This window comes from Adiantum capillus-veneris, chromosome 22, assembly GCF_014529385.1.
Source record: "Adiantum capillus-veneris isolate H3 chromosome 22, ASM1452938v2, whole genome shotgun sequence".
In the NCBI taxonomy this organism is placed as follows: Eukaryota; Viridiplantae; Streptophyta; class Polypodiopsida; order Polypodiales; family Pteridaceae; genus Adiantum; species Adiantum capillus-veneris.
Genome location: NC_140952.1, coordinates 107010433 through 107026746, shown reverse-complemented (window position 1 = coordinate 107026746; position 16314 = coordinate 107010433). Strand labels below are relative to the sequence as shown.

The 16314-nt window shown below is 44.0% G+C and overlaps 1 protein-coding gene across 1 annotated transcript in view; it reads right to left on the bottom strand.

The window, feature by feature from the left end:
• Nucleotides 1-3257: 3257 nt before the first annotated feature.
• HINT4 (histidine triad nucleotide-binding 4) overlaps nt 3258-16314 on the bottom strand; it is a 31021-nt gene continuing 17964 nt past the window's right edge. The window contains exons 2-6 of the mRNA XM_086496157.1: nt 4161-4207; nt 4007-4083; nt 3833-3899; nt 3665-3742; nt 3258-3583 (exon numbers count right to left, since the gene is read on the bottom strand). Coding sequence (XP_086352283.1) covers nt 3496-3583; nt 3665-3742; nt 3833-3899; nt 4007-4083; nt 4161-4207 — 357 coding nt within the window. The 3' untranslated portion in view covers nt 3258-3495. The remainder of the gene's footprint in view (nt 3584-3664; nt 3743-3832; nt 3900-4006; nt 4084-4160; nt 4208-16314) is intronic.

The window sequence follows — 16314 nt, the reverse complement described above, 5'->3', positions numbered from 1 at the left end:
AAGGAGCGCCATCAAAAGAAGCAATAGTTGCAGACCCTCCAAAAATCGAAGATCAAGAACAAGTACTTCAATCTAAGTCCATCCTATGACATGAAGACAAGGTACTAAGAAACACTAAGATTATCTGACGATATCTTATTGAGTTAAAGAATTATTCTTTTAAAGATGTTAAATGGATGCAAGGAACCTAGCTTAAGAATAATATGAACCTTGTCAATGCTTACAATGTTGCACTAGAGTAAGCATATGAAAATGAAATTTAAATGAAAAATATTTATGTCTTATAAGACTAGTTCTCTTTTTATTGTGCACAAATTTAAATAGTATGCTTAGAATCATGTTTGTGGTGACGACGTCTCCCAAACACCAATTAGAACTTATCACTCTACTTTGGAAGTATGATATGGACTAAAGAGAAGACATGCTTGCGGCAGCTATGCCTCCCAAGCACCAAATGGATTAGTCATCCATCTTGGAGTGATGTCGAAGGGTAAAAAGGGATCCTCTACCCGCTAAGTAACATGGACTAATGACTAGGCTTTATCTTCTCTACCTCATAGTCGAGGACGAATATGATTTCAAGAGAGAGGTAATGTCATAAAATCTAATATCTAACTTTATCAAATGATTTTCTCATATTAAACTGATCATTTAATGTGGGAGAATAAACGGGAACAAGAGTTAGAATAGAGACATGTGCTTCTCACATACACCTCATCCTCCTCAACTTCACATAAAAAGAAAAGAGACAACACGGGGATGTCGGATCCCAACCCTCAAGGGCCCCTTGCCCTGTTGCCAGAGCAAGTACTTTCTTTATTCTTACACAATGCATTCTGATGCTACTGGGTATTGAGGTACTGAAGGGGTACTGAGGTTCTATGTCGAAGACAATGATGTCAACAACAGGTACTGCAGGTTCTATGTCGAAGATGGAGAGGTCGACGACGAGGTCTATGTCAAAGACAATGAAGTCGACGACGAGGTACTAAGGGTCTTTGTCGACGACGATGAAGTCGACGACGGTACTGTGTCGAAGACGGTGAAGTCCACAACGGTTCTGTGTCGAAGACGGGGAAGTCGATGATGGTTCTGCTGGTCTATGTCGACAACGAGCTGAACTGTTGAGAAATGCTAGGGCTCCTGCTGAGGTGCTGCCTATCTGCTGCGGTGCCTACCTCCTTCTTCTGCTTCTACTAAGTGCCCAATGGGCTTCTTTTATAGATATTTAGCAATTTGCCATACCTACTTTTCCAACAAACTTACAAAAAGAATTTCAAAAGTCACTTTTAATAAAATAACTTATAAGAGGTGGTTCACTCGATAAAATGCCTGCATGATGAAATGATTGTTCTTGTGCAAGAGAGGGTATGCAACTATGACCGGCCTGTACATGCACACCTTGCTAGAGGCTCACAAAGTGCCAGGCTAAGTCCTAAGCTAGGCTAGGGCTGATGCTAGACTATGGTAGAAGCATGTTCACGTGGCGCAAGTGAAGTGCGCACGTGACAGGGATACTGACAGACTGACTGTTTTGTAGAATGACTTTATGAAAATATATACATTAAATTGAATTCTTTTTGAAATTGAACATCCTCTTTCATCTGAATTGTTAGAGTATGTGTTGGAAAGATGAAATGTCTGCAGCATTTTATATCTGATGAACGGTTTGAACTTAGTAACATCTGTTAGAGACCAACGAGATCTAGATGTGATGGCTAAGTGAATGAGAACTGAATGTGATTCTAATCCATCAAGATTTCTATCTGGATGAGATGACTCGATATTGATGTGAGTGCATCAAGAGTTCCGAAAGGATCTAGGTGCATCAAGAGATGAAATGGCTAGATTGAATGATTGAAACACGATGTTCGGTGTGAACTAACTGTGTGATTTGTGAACTGCATGCTCTATGAATGTGTTGTCTTGTGGGGATGATCTTGGGCATGGTTTCTTTGAAATGTGAAACAAAAGGATATGAATCTGATAGTGATAAGATTTAGTAGAGCAAGTCATCAAGCATGGTTTCTTTGAAATGTGAAACAAAAGGATATAAATCTAATAGTGACAAGATTTAGTAGATCAAGTCATCCGTAAAAAAATCAACGTGGTCTGGATCCGATTGCTAAATATGTTACAATGATCATGATTTGCATCTGAGACCCTCGACAAAAATGTGATTGATCAATGATTGATGTCTTTGTAGAAGTGTTGGATTTGTGGAGTGCATGGATACATAAGTTTTTTACTTCGGTTGTTTTTCATGGATATATACAATAAGTGTCTACTGAAGAAAGTTTCTGACCTTTGACTGTTTTGCAAGCATAATCGAGGTGATTACAATTCTTTCAGGAGGGGGAAATTGATGACATGGCGTGCCCAACCAGAGGAAATGGCCGAGAGGACAAGGAGTTAAGAGTTTAAAAACTCTAACCCAGAAGATGTGGCTGAGAGGCCTAAGGGGTTAGGGTTTAAAAGCCTAACCCCCGTGCCAACTTGAATAGCACCAACTAAAGGGACTAAAACGGTCTCTCTTTTGCCTTACCTCTAGCAAGTTGATTGGCTTCTTTCCTGGCTTGCTTCCTCTTGGCTGGTCTCATATGATAGTGACCTTGTTACCATGTTCATAAGTGCCTCAAAGCTGAAACACAAAACCTAGGCTTGGGTTGCGGAACATTGCTCAAAACATTGATAAGCTTTGGTGAACACGTAAAGTTAGGACATTCTTGAGCTTCATAGTTTTTCTGTATACTCTCCATTGCATACCACTTAATCAGTTTTGAGGTCCATAATTTGCACTAGCCCCTGGCTTCATGCACTGTCCTCACCCCTTCTCTCGTGGCAAAAGCATGCTACACGGAAACAAGTTTCGCCCTCTTTCAAGGCAGTGGATTATTATCAGCACACTAATGACATACTTGATTGCTAAATGCAGTAGTGAGTGTGGTTAGCTTCTTGGATGAAATAAAATTCACACATCAAAGGGGTCTCTACTTCCACCACCTCATCTAAACTAGCCCCCCCGCGCCCCCCCCCCCCACACACACACATAGAAGTAGATCTGCACATACTTGGCGCCTACACGCACGTATATTTTCGCATGCACGCACACAAAGAAACATGCGTTAGAAAAAGAAAAGAAACAGATTATTTTCATTGCTTTTGAATGTCCAGTTGCATACACCTAATTATATATGCTCTTACACCCAACAGCAACACACACCGCAAAACTCAAAAAGATGCCTATAATAAATGAATTGAGGAAGATGGAAGCATACGAATGAGATTAGCTGTTTCTTATTGTTTTGCTATTATCATCACATGTTGCTGGAAAGTGGTTAAACATCCTTTCTCAGGTTTTTAGTGCCTTTCATGTCCAAAAGACCAAGTGAGAGGATGACCTTATCTTTAGAGGGCATCTCATCCTTCTTCATTTGATGCTGCCCATCCACAATGGTGGGAAGTGTAAACCTAGATTAAGAGTGTCTGATTGCTTTATCCGACATCCAATTTCTGTAACAGCTCGTTTGCATCAATGTAACCACCCCAGCGACCTAATGGTAAGTACTTGAATGCTCTCCACCTGCAATAAAATGTTGATCAAAATCCCAATGCTAATGGTAGTCAATATATCACAGCTGCTCTTATTTCTGTCAAATTTTACCTTGAATGAAAGGGAAGAGCCATGCAATGCAAATGAAGATGGTTAACACTGTTGAAAGGAGGCCTGTGAAACCCAAACCTTTGCAAAGGTTTGATATGAGGAAAATGTTACTAGATCACAGAGAAAATCAGGTGATGAATCAAGAAGCCCAACAACATTATAAATCACCTGTACTCAACAGCCGCAGGAGCATCCCTATGCATCAAGGTGTCACCGGTCTTCAGCATGTGTTGAACTGTGCACCATCACAACAATTAGGATATGGTACAAAAAAACAATTCGAGCATTCCAGTTAAAAGATTTGAATTGGATCTGAGAAGCACAACACTTTCGACATATTACCTAGCGCATAATGCTCTTCTCCTTTGCACAACTGCTTTACTGTCGGAATGTGCTCTTTAGGAATCACCAAATAATGCCTGTGATTTCTTGAGAAGATTAACATCTTAACTTGTGAACAATGAAATAATCGAAATCATGGATCTTGTGGGAATACCTATAAGCAGATGGATTTCTATCTTGAAAGGCCACAACTTTCTCATCCTGTATTTGTATACACAGCACACAAGAAAGAGCTCAATTGTAAGAAGATACACGCAGGCCAGCAGGTAAAAACAGGCAACAAACAAGGAGCAAAACGGTGCTGAGCTTAGCATGTCATGCCACACTCCATTTGAATGCTCATAATAGCATTGCCAGGTTTTACTTAGCCTTGAAATATATCAAGTATTTTCAAGTTTCCAGCCAAGGACCTGCTTTTGGCAAGCAAAAACAAAGCTTCTGTTAGATCCAACCACCAGTTCATGGCACTTCCGAAGAAGAGTAACCCTTCGACGATTGTCAGAGTTTTATACCTGCTCACCTGCCCTATCCGTGCATAAGCCTAATCAATCCCTACCACTGCAAAAAATCTGAGCAAAACCCAGTTTCCAAGTATGACCAAATCTATGCGCAAACAAGAGCTAAAAACCTATATGACCTTCTGGTCCAAACGAGGTCCTAGCCAACTCAATTGATGGTTGCTTCTCCTTAGTATGGCAACCAAATACTCAAGTCATTCCCCATACAAAAATGGTTTCCCATGCTGATTGCAAACCAAATCCAGAAACGCTGTACTCAGACCAAGGTATGCAAACAACTCCCTCTCTGCAGCTTTATAGCACAATAAGCCCAGCAAGAACACATTTACAGAGGCTGAGAGAACCAAGAGAAGAGAAATAAAGAAGAGGAGAAGGCAGCAAAGGCATCTTGAAGCTTATGGACCACGATTTGGACGGATATTTGTTGCTCATAGGCTCACTAATTTTTCCACACAGTTGCTCCGGCACCCAATTCAGTTAAGAAGGAGACTTTCAAAGGGAAGAAGAAGGTGGAGAAGTTGGTACAACAAAAGAAGTCAACTGCTCCTTGAATATCTGCAGAGCAGAAGGTAGAGTATTTCAAGCAAGGTGAGTGTTATGGTTGCAATGAGGTTGGGCACTCGGAGGATGTTCAAAAAAAGAGGAATATCCAGAAGACAAACCGGAGACTTCAAAAGCAGAAGAAGAGCGAGCAGCTAAGAAAGCAAGTTTTCTATTCAATTTCACGAGGATGCCTAAGGATCATGAAGATGGGAGTACCAAGCTCTCCAGAGCTGGGGCAAGGTACAAGACCACGAAGCCTTGATTTTCTTCGACAACAGAGCCAAGGCCAACTTTGGACCGAGAGTCTTGACACGCAAGGGGATGTTGCTGCTAGAGTGGCCAACGGCCTCATGGAGCTTAGTCGCTTCTTTCTCCAAGTTTCGACAGCGCGATTGTCTGCGACCCGAGAGGAGGAGAAGCAACTATGTCGGGGCTTTGTCTCCTTACAGAGGATGCAGGAGCGACACCTAGGTAATCCCTAGATAGAGGATCAGATGCAGCACGCTCTGACGAGCGGCGCCATGGGTTTGCCTATCACTGTCCGGCATCTTAGTAAGTTAGTGGACCCAAGTGGGCGACAAAGTTACTCGAGAGTTTTTTGAGATGGTGGGTACCCGCCATGGGAGAGGAGCTTATGGATGCTGAGTTTGCTGATGACTCAGGTTTGTTTTTGGAGGGCCGGGAGGCCAACTTGCACAAGCGTGAGCAGTCTCCTGAGGTTTTCTATTGTGCATCCGGAGCATTGATCAACTGGCGGAAGACGGTGGCTTTCTGGGTTGGTAGTGCTCCCTTGCCCGATTGGTCGCCTCGAGAGGACTTTAGGTGGATTCCTCCAGGCCCCAGGGACACCAATACGCTACTTGGGCTGCCAGGTTGGTCTAGATTTGTCACCAGAGCAGCAATTTGCTCCTCTCCTCATTTCCATCAAGAGGAAACATCTTCATTGGAGCTCAGCAAGGCTTTCTCTTGCTGGCAGGGTTGTGGTGCCCAACCAGGTGTTGTTGGCTAATATGTGATACATCACGTCTTGCTGGATTTTCTCGAGCTCTTGTATCAGCCAGCTGGAGCGTCTGATAAGAAACTTCTTGTGGTCAGATCGACACACACAATCGGCTCAAGCCAAGGTCTCCTAGCAGGTCATTACTTTACCCTGCTCTCGGGGAGGTTTGGGGATCATCGCCTTTGCATGACAGAGTGGAGCCCTCCTTGGGAAGCTTGTGATCAGAGGACTTCTTCCAGGGAGGAGCCCTAGAAGGAGCTGTTGCTACACCGGATTCGGGCCCAGGTCCCACAGGCAGGCGGCCCATGGAGGTCCTCCACCCGTTGGATCTTCTCAGAGATGCACAAAGTAGGCCTGAGCAAGAGATGGGACGATCGCTTTGCTGCGAGCCTGCTTCACTCTTGGAGCAGCTCCCAGGTGGCCTTGAGCAACACCAGCCCACATGCATACAAAAGTGGTTGAGGCAGCCACTTGTTTGGAACCCTTTGGTTAGCACACAGTGAGGCCACATGGTTGGTAGCAGACCCCATGTCTGTTGGGGCCACATGGCAGTGGGTCCAGCCCGTACTTTTGGAGAGACTGGCTACAATTTACAGGACTCTCTAAGGAGATCCAAGACATGCAGCCGTGCGACATGAGGGGAGCACAGAGCATGTGTCAGGACATTATAGAGGCTATACCTGCAAAGTGGCACACCCGTTTGGAGTCGGCAGCTCCCTGCTAGATGGGGGCCTTCACGCAACTGGAGGTCCTCATTTCAGTCGGGGCGTGCTCAGTCTCACAGGTTCCCCCAGTTTCTTCGAGGTACAGAGGGAGGGTCACCTCCATAGAGTCACTGCCGAGGCATCAGCATGGCCAAGTGCTACTTGTTGGGTTAAAGGCCTAAATAACCCCTTTTTGTACATTTTTATACTTTGTCCAGGTTCATATTGAACCTGGACAAATATAAACTTGGACACATTTTTTAAAGGTCACTTACAATAAAAGTGGGAAAACCCAAAACTCACTTATTGAGTTTTCCCCAAAAACGTGAGCCCTCTCTATCTCCCTCATCGTTCTGCTAGCGCTTCCTCTCCTGCCGGCTTTCGCCACCCCTCTCTGCACACACACTGCACTTCCTCGCATGCTCTTTCACTTGCACACACCGCCGCGCGCTCAACAACTAGTATCAGAGCCAGATTAGGGTTTCAAAAGCTTTGCGTAGGTGGCTGGACAGCAGGCAAAAGGCTTCTCTCGCGTCAAATTTCCGCTTTCATCGCGAAGCCCCTTGCTTCTAATGTCACCTAGGGTGATTAGGGTTTCCAAAACAGCCTAAAACAAGCTGAAATTAGGTCAAAACAGGTAAAAACCAGAAAATTACAGGTCAAAACAGCAAAACGCAGGTGTTCGAAATCGATTCCCGTGAATGCCCCTTGCTTTTTCCACTCAAAACAGGTCCATTTGATGCAAATTGATGCGCCAAAACAGTAAATTTGCAGAAAATTCAGAATTGGACTGTTTTTATGTACACAAATTGAGGTTTATATACGCCTTTTGTGGATTTATGCAAGTACGCATTGGGGATACTTGTTAATTGCTGAAATTTTCAACACATTGTATGCAACATGCGGTACATTGTGATCACTGAAAATTTTCAGATTTTGTGTAGACACTTTCTGTTGCATTTTTATCCGTGCAAATGGCCTCTACTTCCTCGTCGTATGATGCCAAGAGCTTGATGGAAATCAAGCGATTTGACGGTACAGGTTTCGACCTATGGCAAGACACGATGCAGGGGATTTTGTTCCTCAAGGATTGTGAGGACGCCCTTTTGGCTGTAAAGCCTTAGGATATGCCGGATGAGGATTGGGCCAAGCTCAACAAGAGGGCAAAGGCCTATATCAAAAAGGCTGTGACCGATGACATTCTGGTGGACATAAAGGGCTTGGACATTGCACATGCAATTTGGCATAAGTTGAAGGCCACTTATGAGAATGCCACCCCTGTGAATCAGGTGCATTTGATGCGCAAACTGGTGAACATGATGCTTGACGAAGCCAAGTCGGCTTCTGAGCACTTAAGTGCTTTCACCAGTGTTATGAGTCACCTACAGGATACTGGGCTTCAGCCTTTTGATGACAAGTTGAAAGCCATATTTTTGTTAATGACTTTGCCAGACTCTTGGGAAACGCTTGTGGTTTCTTTGAGTAATAGCCCCAACCTCACATATGATGGAGTGAAAGGCTCCATCTTAAATGAGGAAATTAGACGCAAGTCTAGTGGTGGGGAAGGTGGCAGTTCTGCTTACAATGCGAGAGGCAGAAGTCAGAAGCAAAATGCAGGTACCAAGACTCAAAACAGGAGCAAAAGCAAGTCTAGGGATAAGGATGTGACTTGTTACCAATGTGGTAGAAAAGGCCATAAGAAGCCAGATTGCAGGTATTTCAAGAAAGAGCAGAAAAGAAAGAAGGAATCACAGGAGAAGAAGAAGACAGAGGATAAGAAAGGGGAAAAATCAGCAGGTACCTCCTCCAAGGATTCAGAGAATGTCAATGTATCCTCTAGTGTGGTTATCACAGAGTTATCCGACAGTGAGGAGATCTTGGTTGCAGCTTCATGCCCCTCAGATTTTGTTGTAGCAAATGCTAAAGACATGCTTATCTCACGTAGAGATGTCATTGATGCATTGCTAAGTGCAAATGATGGCCTTACACAGTCTTGGATAGTAGACTCGGGTGCCTCATTTCATGTGACTCCATCTGTGGAGTGTTTTGCTTCTTATCATGCAGGCAAGTATGGCAAGGTTTACCTTGGGGATAACCATGCTTGTGACATTGAAGGTATGGGCACTGTGCGCTTGGCATTAAACAATGGCCAAGAGTTTATGCTTAAAGATGTAAGGTATGTACCAAGCATCAAGAAGAGTCTATTGTCTATTGGCCAGATGGATGCACAGGGTTATACAACCATTTTTGCTGGGGGTTCATGGAAGTTGCTTAAGGGATCAATGCTCATTGTCAAGGGATGCAAGAGTGGTACATTGTACTATTTACATGGCAAAGCTTTGCCTGGCAAGTTTCTTGCAGTGGCCGAAATTGCTTCTCATTTGGAGTTGTGGCACACAAGACTTGGCCATATGAGCCTGAAGGGACTTGATGTGCTCTCCTCTTTGAAGAGGGTTGATGTAAAGGTCACCAAGTTAGATTTTTGTAATGACTGTTTGTATGGTAAACAAAAGAAGTCTTCTTATTATTCTGGTGTCTCGCGCAAAGCTAATGCTCTTGATTTAATTCACTCCGATGTATGTTCAATGCCTGTTAAGTCTTTTAGTGGTGCATTATACTTTATTACATTCATTGATGATTGCACTAGGAAAGGTTGGGCATATTTGTTAAAGAATAAGAGTGAAACATTTAATGCATTTAAGAGGTTTCATGCTTTTGTGAGTACGCAAAAGGGTAGTAAGCTTAAATGTCTGAGATCTGACAATGGGGGGAGTACACGTCTGCTGAATTTCAGCGTTATTGCGAAGAATATGGGATTAAAAGGGAGTTGACAGCCCCTTATAATCCATCTTCTAATGGTGTGGCTGAGAGGTATAACCGTACTTTATGTGAGAGAGTGCGTTGCATGTTGTCCACGGCTAATCTCCCTCATGGGTTTTGGGGAGAGGCTTTGAAAACTGCAGTTCATGTATGCAATCGCTCTCCTAACAGTACGCTAAAAAATGACATTCCAGAGGAGGTTTGGTATGGCAAACCTGCCTCTTATGATCATTTGAGAGTGTTTGGCTGTGAGGCTTTTGTCCATGTTCGTAATGACTTGAGGACAAAGCTAGATGCCAACTCCATCCAAGGACTCTTCCTAGGTTATGGGGAAGAGGGTGAAATGGGCAACAGGATATGGTTGCCTCAGTTTAAGAGGGTAGTACGCAGCCGAGATGTAGTGTTCAATGAGGCTAAATTGCTGAAAAATGCTACATCTTCTGAAATTGACAAGAAATCGGTTAAATTTCAGCCTCTCTTGCCACCTATTGATGTTGAAAAAGAGCCTCAGGATGCATTACCGCAAGCTGAAATTGATAATCAACCGGTTAAAACCTTGAGCCAGAAGAGGTAGGACATGATTTAGATGCTCCAAATGAGGATGGACAGCCACCTGTCATGGCTGAAAATGATTTTCAGCAGCATGAGCATGCTGAAAATGAGTTGCCTCCTGATGTAGAACCTGTGCCTGAGAATGTAGATCATTGGGTACGCAGGTCTACTCGTGTCAAAAGGTTGATACAACGCTTTGACCCCTCTTTGCATCATGTTATGTTGACAGATGAGGGAGAGCCTCTTACATATAAAGAGGCAAAATCATGTGAGTTAAGCAATAAGTGGGAGCTTGCGATGCAAGAGGAAATCAAATCTTTGCATGCAAACAATACTTGGGATCTTGTGCCATTGCCTAAAGGAAGAAAGGCTCTTCCTAACAAATGGGTTTACAAGGTCAAATGTGTTGATGGAAAGCCCAAGTATAAAGCAAGGTTAGTTGCCAAAGGGTATGCACAGAAAGAGGGGATTGACTTTCAAGAGACCTTTTCTCCTGTTGTAAAGCTTACGACATTGCGTGTCCTTTTTGCTCTCGCTGCAGTGCTTGACTTAGAATTGAATCAAATGGATGTAAAAACAACTTTTCTTCATGGTGACATTGATGAAGATATCTACATGAAGCAACCTGAGGGTTTTGTAGTTCCTGATAGAAAGGAACTTGTATGCAAACTAAGAAGGGCACTGTATGGTTTGAGGCAGTCATCACGTCAGTGGTAGAAAAAGTTTGATACTTTTATGCTGTCTCAAGGCTTTAAACGCAGCCATTCAGACCATTGTTTGTATACAAAGAAGGATAATGATAGAAGTCCTATAATCCTTGTGCTATATGTAGATGATATGTTGATTGCTGGGAAGCATAAGTCTACCATTGATGCTCTTAAACGTCAGCTGAATTCAGCTTTTGCAATGAAGGATTTAGGTGATGCTGAGCACATCTTGGGCATGAGAATCAAGAGAGATAGAAAGCTGAAATTGCTCTTCTTATCTCAAGAAAAGTACATTGCTGAAGTACTTGACAGGTTTAACATGGCTGAAGCTAAGTCACTTGGAGTACCTTTACCTCCACACACAAAACTTAGCAAAGCCGATTGCCCAAAGGATGACGTGGCAATGAATGCTATGAAGGGAATCCCTTATGCATCAGCTTGTGGTTCTCTTATGTATGCTATGGTTGCCACTCGGCCTGACATTGCCCATGCGGTGGGAGTTGTTAGTAGATACATGTCCAATCCCGGCAAAGCACATTGGAAAGCTGTGAAATGCATTCTGAGATACTCGTCAGGTACACAATCTAGGTGTATATGCTATGGCAAAAGTGACCTGAAGTTGCAGGGCTATTGTGATGCAGATATGGCAGGTGACTTGGATACCAGGAAGTCCACTAGTGGCTATGTGTTTGCTATTCCTGGTGGTGATGTCTCTTGGTGTTCACGACTGCAGAAAATTGTTGCATTGAGTACTACTGAGGCTGAATATATTTCAGCCACTGAGGCTTCTAAAGAGGCCATATGGTTGGGCAGACTTGTCAAAGAGCTTGGTATGCCTGCTAGTACTCCTGTCTTGGGATGTGATAGCCAAAGTGCTGTCTATTTGGCCAAGAATGCCGTGTTTCATGCACGCACAAAGCACATTGATGTGTGATACCACTTCATACGACAGGTATTGGAGGATGGTCTAGTCACCTTGACTAAGATTCACACACAGGATAACCCTGCAGATGTTCTCACCAAGAGTCTTGCTAAGGCTCAATATGAGCATTACATACAGCTGGTGGGAGTTGGTTAACTTAAAGGTGTCATTTATGCCTTTAAGTGGGAGGTTGTTGGGTTAAAGGCCTAAATAACCCCTTTTTGTACATTTTTATACTTTGTCCAGGTTCAATATGAACCTGGACCTGGACACATTTTTTAAAGGTCACTTATAATAAAAGTGGGAAAACCCAAAACTCACTTATTGAGTTTTCCCCAAAAACGTGAGCCCTCTCTCTCTCCCTCATCGTTCTGCTAGCGCTTCCTCTCCTGCTGGCTTTCGCCACCCCTCTCTGCACACACACTGCACTTCCTCGCGTGCTCTTTCACTTGCACACACCGCCGCGCGCTCAACACTACTTTCAGAGGATCAGCGTTGTAGGCATCAGTCGGAGGATTTGTGTCATCGACCCCGACCCGTCAAATCTCCAGTCATGACACTGGCTGCTCTCGCCTTGGGAAAGTCGTCCCTTGGTGCGAGTGTAGTGGGCCTCTAGGCCGCCCCTTGGTGCAAAGCGGCCTCCCGGCAGTATGTGCCGCCTATGATCACCCACTTGAGACACAGCGACACTGCCTGCTAGGCTTCCATGCCTGCGAGGCTTTTTAGAAATCTGCTTTTCTTGCTTTTTCTCCGCTTCTTCCGTCTTTTCTCATCCTGTCTAGTACTAGAGGTCGACGAACTGTCAGAACTCTCTAAAGACGAAAAAAAAAACTCAATCATCCTTGAAATAGGCACGCTTCTGGATCTGCTTGTCACCTCGAAACTCGACTTTCGGCCCAAATAACCGGGGAAATCCACCGATTTCCTCTTCTTCCGAGAGTGCTTCAAACCTTTCATTATCTGGTTCGTCTTCCTTTTGAGAGCTTTGTCCATCTCTTTCTACGAGTACAACTTCCACTTTTCTGCACTCATTTGTCCTTTCATCTCTCTCCCCTGAGAGGAGAATCAATGGCTTCTCGCCATCTCGCGTGAATCTAATCCATCAAATAAGTCTTTAGATACTTCACATATTTCGGGTTTTGGGAGTACTTCATTTATCTTTTCACACACGTGTCAACCTACAGTTGACGTTTGTATTCCGCTCTGGCAAACTTCCCCACCGAAAATTTGCCCAATTCTTCATTCTTTTCTTCAGTTTTCACGCCGGATTTCAACTTTTCTTTGCCTTCCCCACCGAGAGGTGTTATCTCTGTCAGATTCTCCGTGAGAACCCATGTGCACTCTTGGGTTCTTTATGGCTTATGCCCAATAAGACAGATGGATGAAGACACGAGCGCGCCCGATGCGCGATGGACGAAGGGTGGGAGTGGCTAATATCTGGGGTCGAGACACAAACGATTCTTTAACAAACAAAAAAAACTTGACTGGTCTATCAGATTCTCCCCAAGAATCAATGTGTTTTGTAGAAGGGATCGGATCCTCCGTAAAAGAAGAATCTTTATGAGCTCTGATACCACTGTTACAAGCTTGGACACTCCAAGCAAGAAATCAATAGCAACACACGAACAGAAACTTCAAAATCACTGAACTTTACTTAGAGAGAGAGAGAGAGAGAGAGAGAGAGAGAGAGAGAGAGAATCGACACGGCACGACGGAGTTCCATGCCCAGAAGTTCTTATTGATCACTGCAAAGTACAACTCCCAAGGGTCCTCTACTCTTAGACTTTGTGTCCAGATGCTCTGCAAAGTGAGAGGCCCAAGGGCTCTTTTAAATTTACAAGGGATGTCCAAAAGCAAAGCACCAAAAGCAATTAGTTCAGAAGCACTAAACCCCAAACGCTTTGGGTCCCAAAAGATAGCGCTAGAATCTGCAAAAGCTGCCAGCATAATTTACGAAAATCCATACAACCTGCCATGTCAGCACAGCAACGCAATTTTCGGAATTCTGTACAATCTGTCATGTTAGCTGTCTGTAGAACACTGCCACATCAGCAATCAGCGCGTTTTACCGATGTGTCCGCCAGAGTTCAACTTCTGGCTTTTAGGGCTTCGCGCCCCACGGCCGGTGCTTCATAAGTTCTTCAAGTTAGTCCGTTCAATTTCTCTTGTCCACTCAGCCATTTCTCATGCCACATCATCACTTTGTGACAGCCCTCTTTAGCAGGGGCAAATTGTAGCCCATTCGGCAATTTTATTAACTACTGGAAGGATCTTTTTCTTGGAAAAAAAGAATTCTGTCCACAACCAGCAAAAATTCGTACAAAATATGCCACGTGGCAGTCAATGCAAATCGCAAGCATCCATACACTTGCCACGTCATCTGTCCTTTTTATGCAATCTTTGTGTGTGTATGTGTGTGTTTAATTTAGGCCCCTCCAGAAGTGTCAATAAGTTGGTAGGGGTTAGGATTACTAATTCCTAACCCTTTGGGCCACTAGGTAGGACTCCATAAGTTGGGGTTTCCTCTGTTTCTTTGTCACAAACTGGTGACGTGGTTGCGCAGTATACACACACTTGCATGGACAAGCCCAGGGAAATGCTGACGTTGCTGGCTGTACGGCAGCCCCACAAATTGCGGAAAATATGACACGTGGCAGGCTGTACGGATTCCGCGATTTACGGCACTACTTTTTTTTTGGGCAGCTTTGTGTGGGAGACCTTTGCTTTATTCTACGCAAGCAGTTGAGAGAGAGAGAGAGAGAGAGAAAGCAAGTTGCTCTATTTTCCACTAAGCCCTATGAGAGGGAAAACAAAAAGTTGCTTTATTTTGGAAAGCTTTTAAAACTTAGAAGCTTTTGGGGCTCTGCTTTTAGCATCCCATGTAATCTTTAAATAAGCGCATAGGCCTCATAACTCAGAGCATCTGTAAGCAGAGTCTGAGTGTGAGCGCTTGCCTGCACTCTTGTACTTTGAAATACCAAAAGGGGCGCCAGTCTTTGGGGCCAATATCTCTAGGCACGGAACTCTGCCGGGCCAGTGTCGAATCAATTGTGAACTGTGAACTGTTTGAAGTGCTTATTTGTGTTGACGCGGTAGATTCTCGACTTGGAGTGTCCAAGTCTGTTACAGTGGTATCAAAGTGCGGCCGATTTCTCTCCTACAAGAAATCCGATCCTTTTTGCACGACACCTATGGCTTCAAGCAAAGATCAGTCGACTCCCACTGCATCCAAAGATGCAGAAAGGCATCACAACGAAGATTCACTCGGGTACGGCCCGCCTCGGCCTACTCAAGCGGAGCATCAAGAGATGGAGCGTCGAAAATTGATCGGTGATGCAACAAAGATGATGCTTAATTTTGCGAAGGATCCAAAATTTGCAAAATATATGAGCCAGACTTCTTTTGATGAGATGCACACGCATTGGCGGAAGACCACAAAACCACCCCGCAAACCCGCTCTTAAGAAACCTCCTACTCCTAGGAAGTATACAGAGCAAGAATTAGAAGAGGTGGTTGATGCACGAATTGCTCAGCTTTTTGACGCGCAGAACAAAGCTAAAGAGCACGACAAAAAGCAAAAGAAAGGTGCTGACTTCCCGGGTTATTTGGGTCGTCAATCTACTTTTGAAAAGGCAAGAAAGCAGAAGAAGCGTGTTCGATTTGGAGTACCCAGTTCTTCTTCTTCTTCTTCTTCTTCTTCTTCTTCTTCTTCTTCTTCTTCTTCTTCTGACAATTCTTCTAGCTCATCGGGCTCAAGCGAAGAAGACAGAAAAGGCAAAAAGCAAAGCAAAAAGCAAAGCTTTGGAAAGGACAAGAAAAAGGCAAAGAAGTCTAAATCTCGCCCCGTGGTTGACAATTCTACAGAGGACTAGTCTAGTTCATACTCTGATGACAGCAGCTCTTATGCAAATAAGAAGAATTTTTACAAAGCCAACCAGTATGACTTTCTCGAAGGCAAAAGCAAGAAAGTCCGAGAGTTTAAGGAAGATGGACAGTCAATTAAATTTGACACGTTTTCTAGTTATAGAGATGCTTCGAAGGCTTTGTCTTTTGTATAGCAGTTTGGCATCGCTTTCGCGGGAGGGCGTTATTCAGAGTACTCTAAGATTCGGAGAGTTGCCTCTTACTTTAAGGGGAATGCTCGAACTTGGTGGTCCACGCTTCTATTAAACAAGACAGCGCCAATTAAATGGCTGAAATTCAAAAGGCTTTTTATTTCTTCTTGGCTGACTCTAGAGTATGAACGCGATATACGAACTGCTTGGAACCATCTTCGGATGGCCAAGAAGGATACAGTGGACGCTTATTGCGAGAAATTCTGGAGCTCTTTTCTACCTAACTCATCATTTAAGAAGATCTCGTTCAAGGAACAGATTGAGCGCTTTACCTTGGGTCTTTCTACAGAAATCCGAGATCACTGCTTGGAACAAAAGTCAGCTTCCATTCAGGAGTTGATGAGTCATGCGAAACGCGGTTTTGCCATTCACTCTGGCAATTTAACCTACCCCACCGATGAGATCATGACGCAAAGAGCCGAACAGA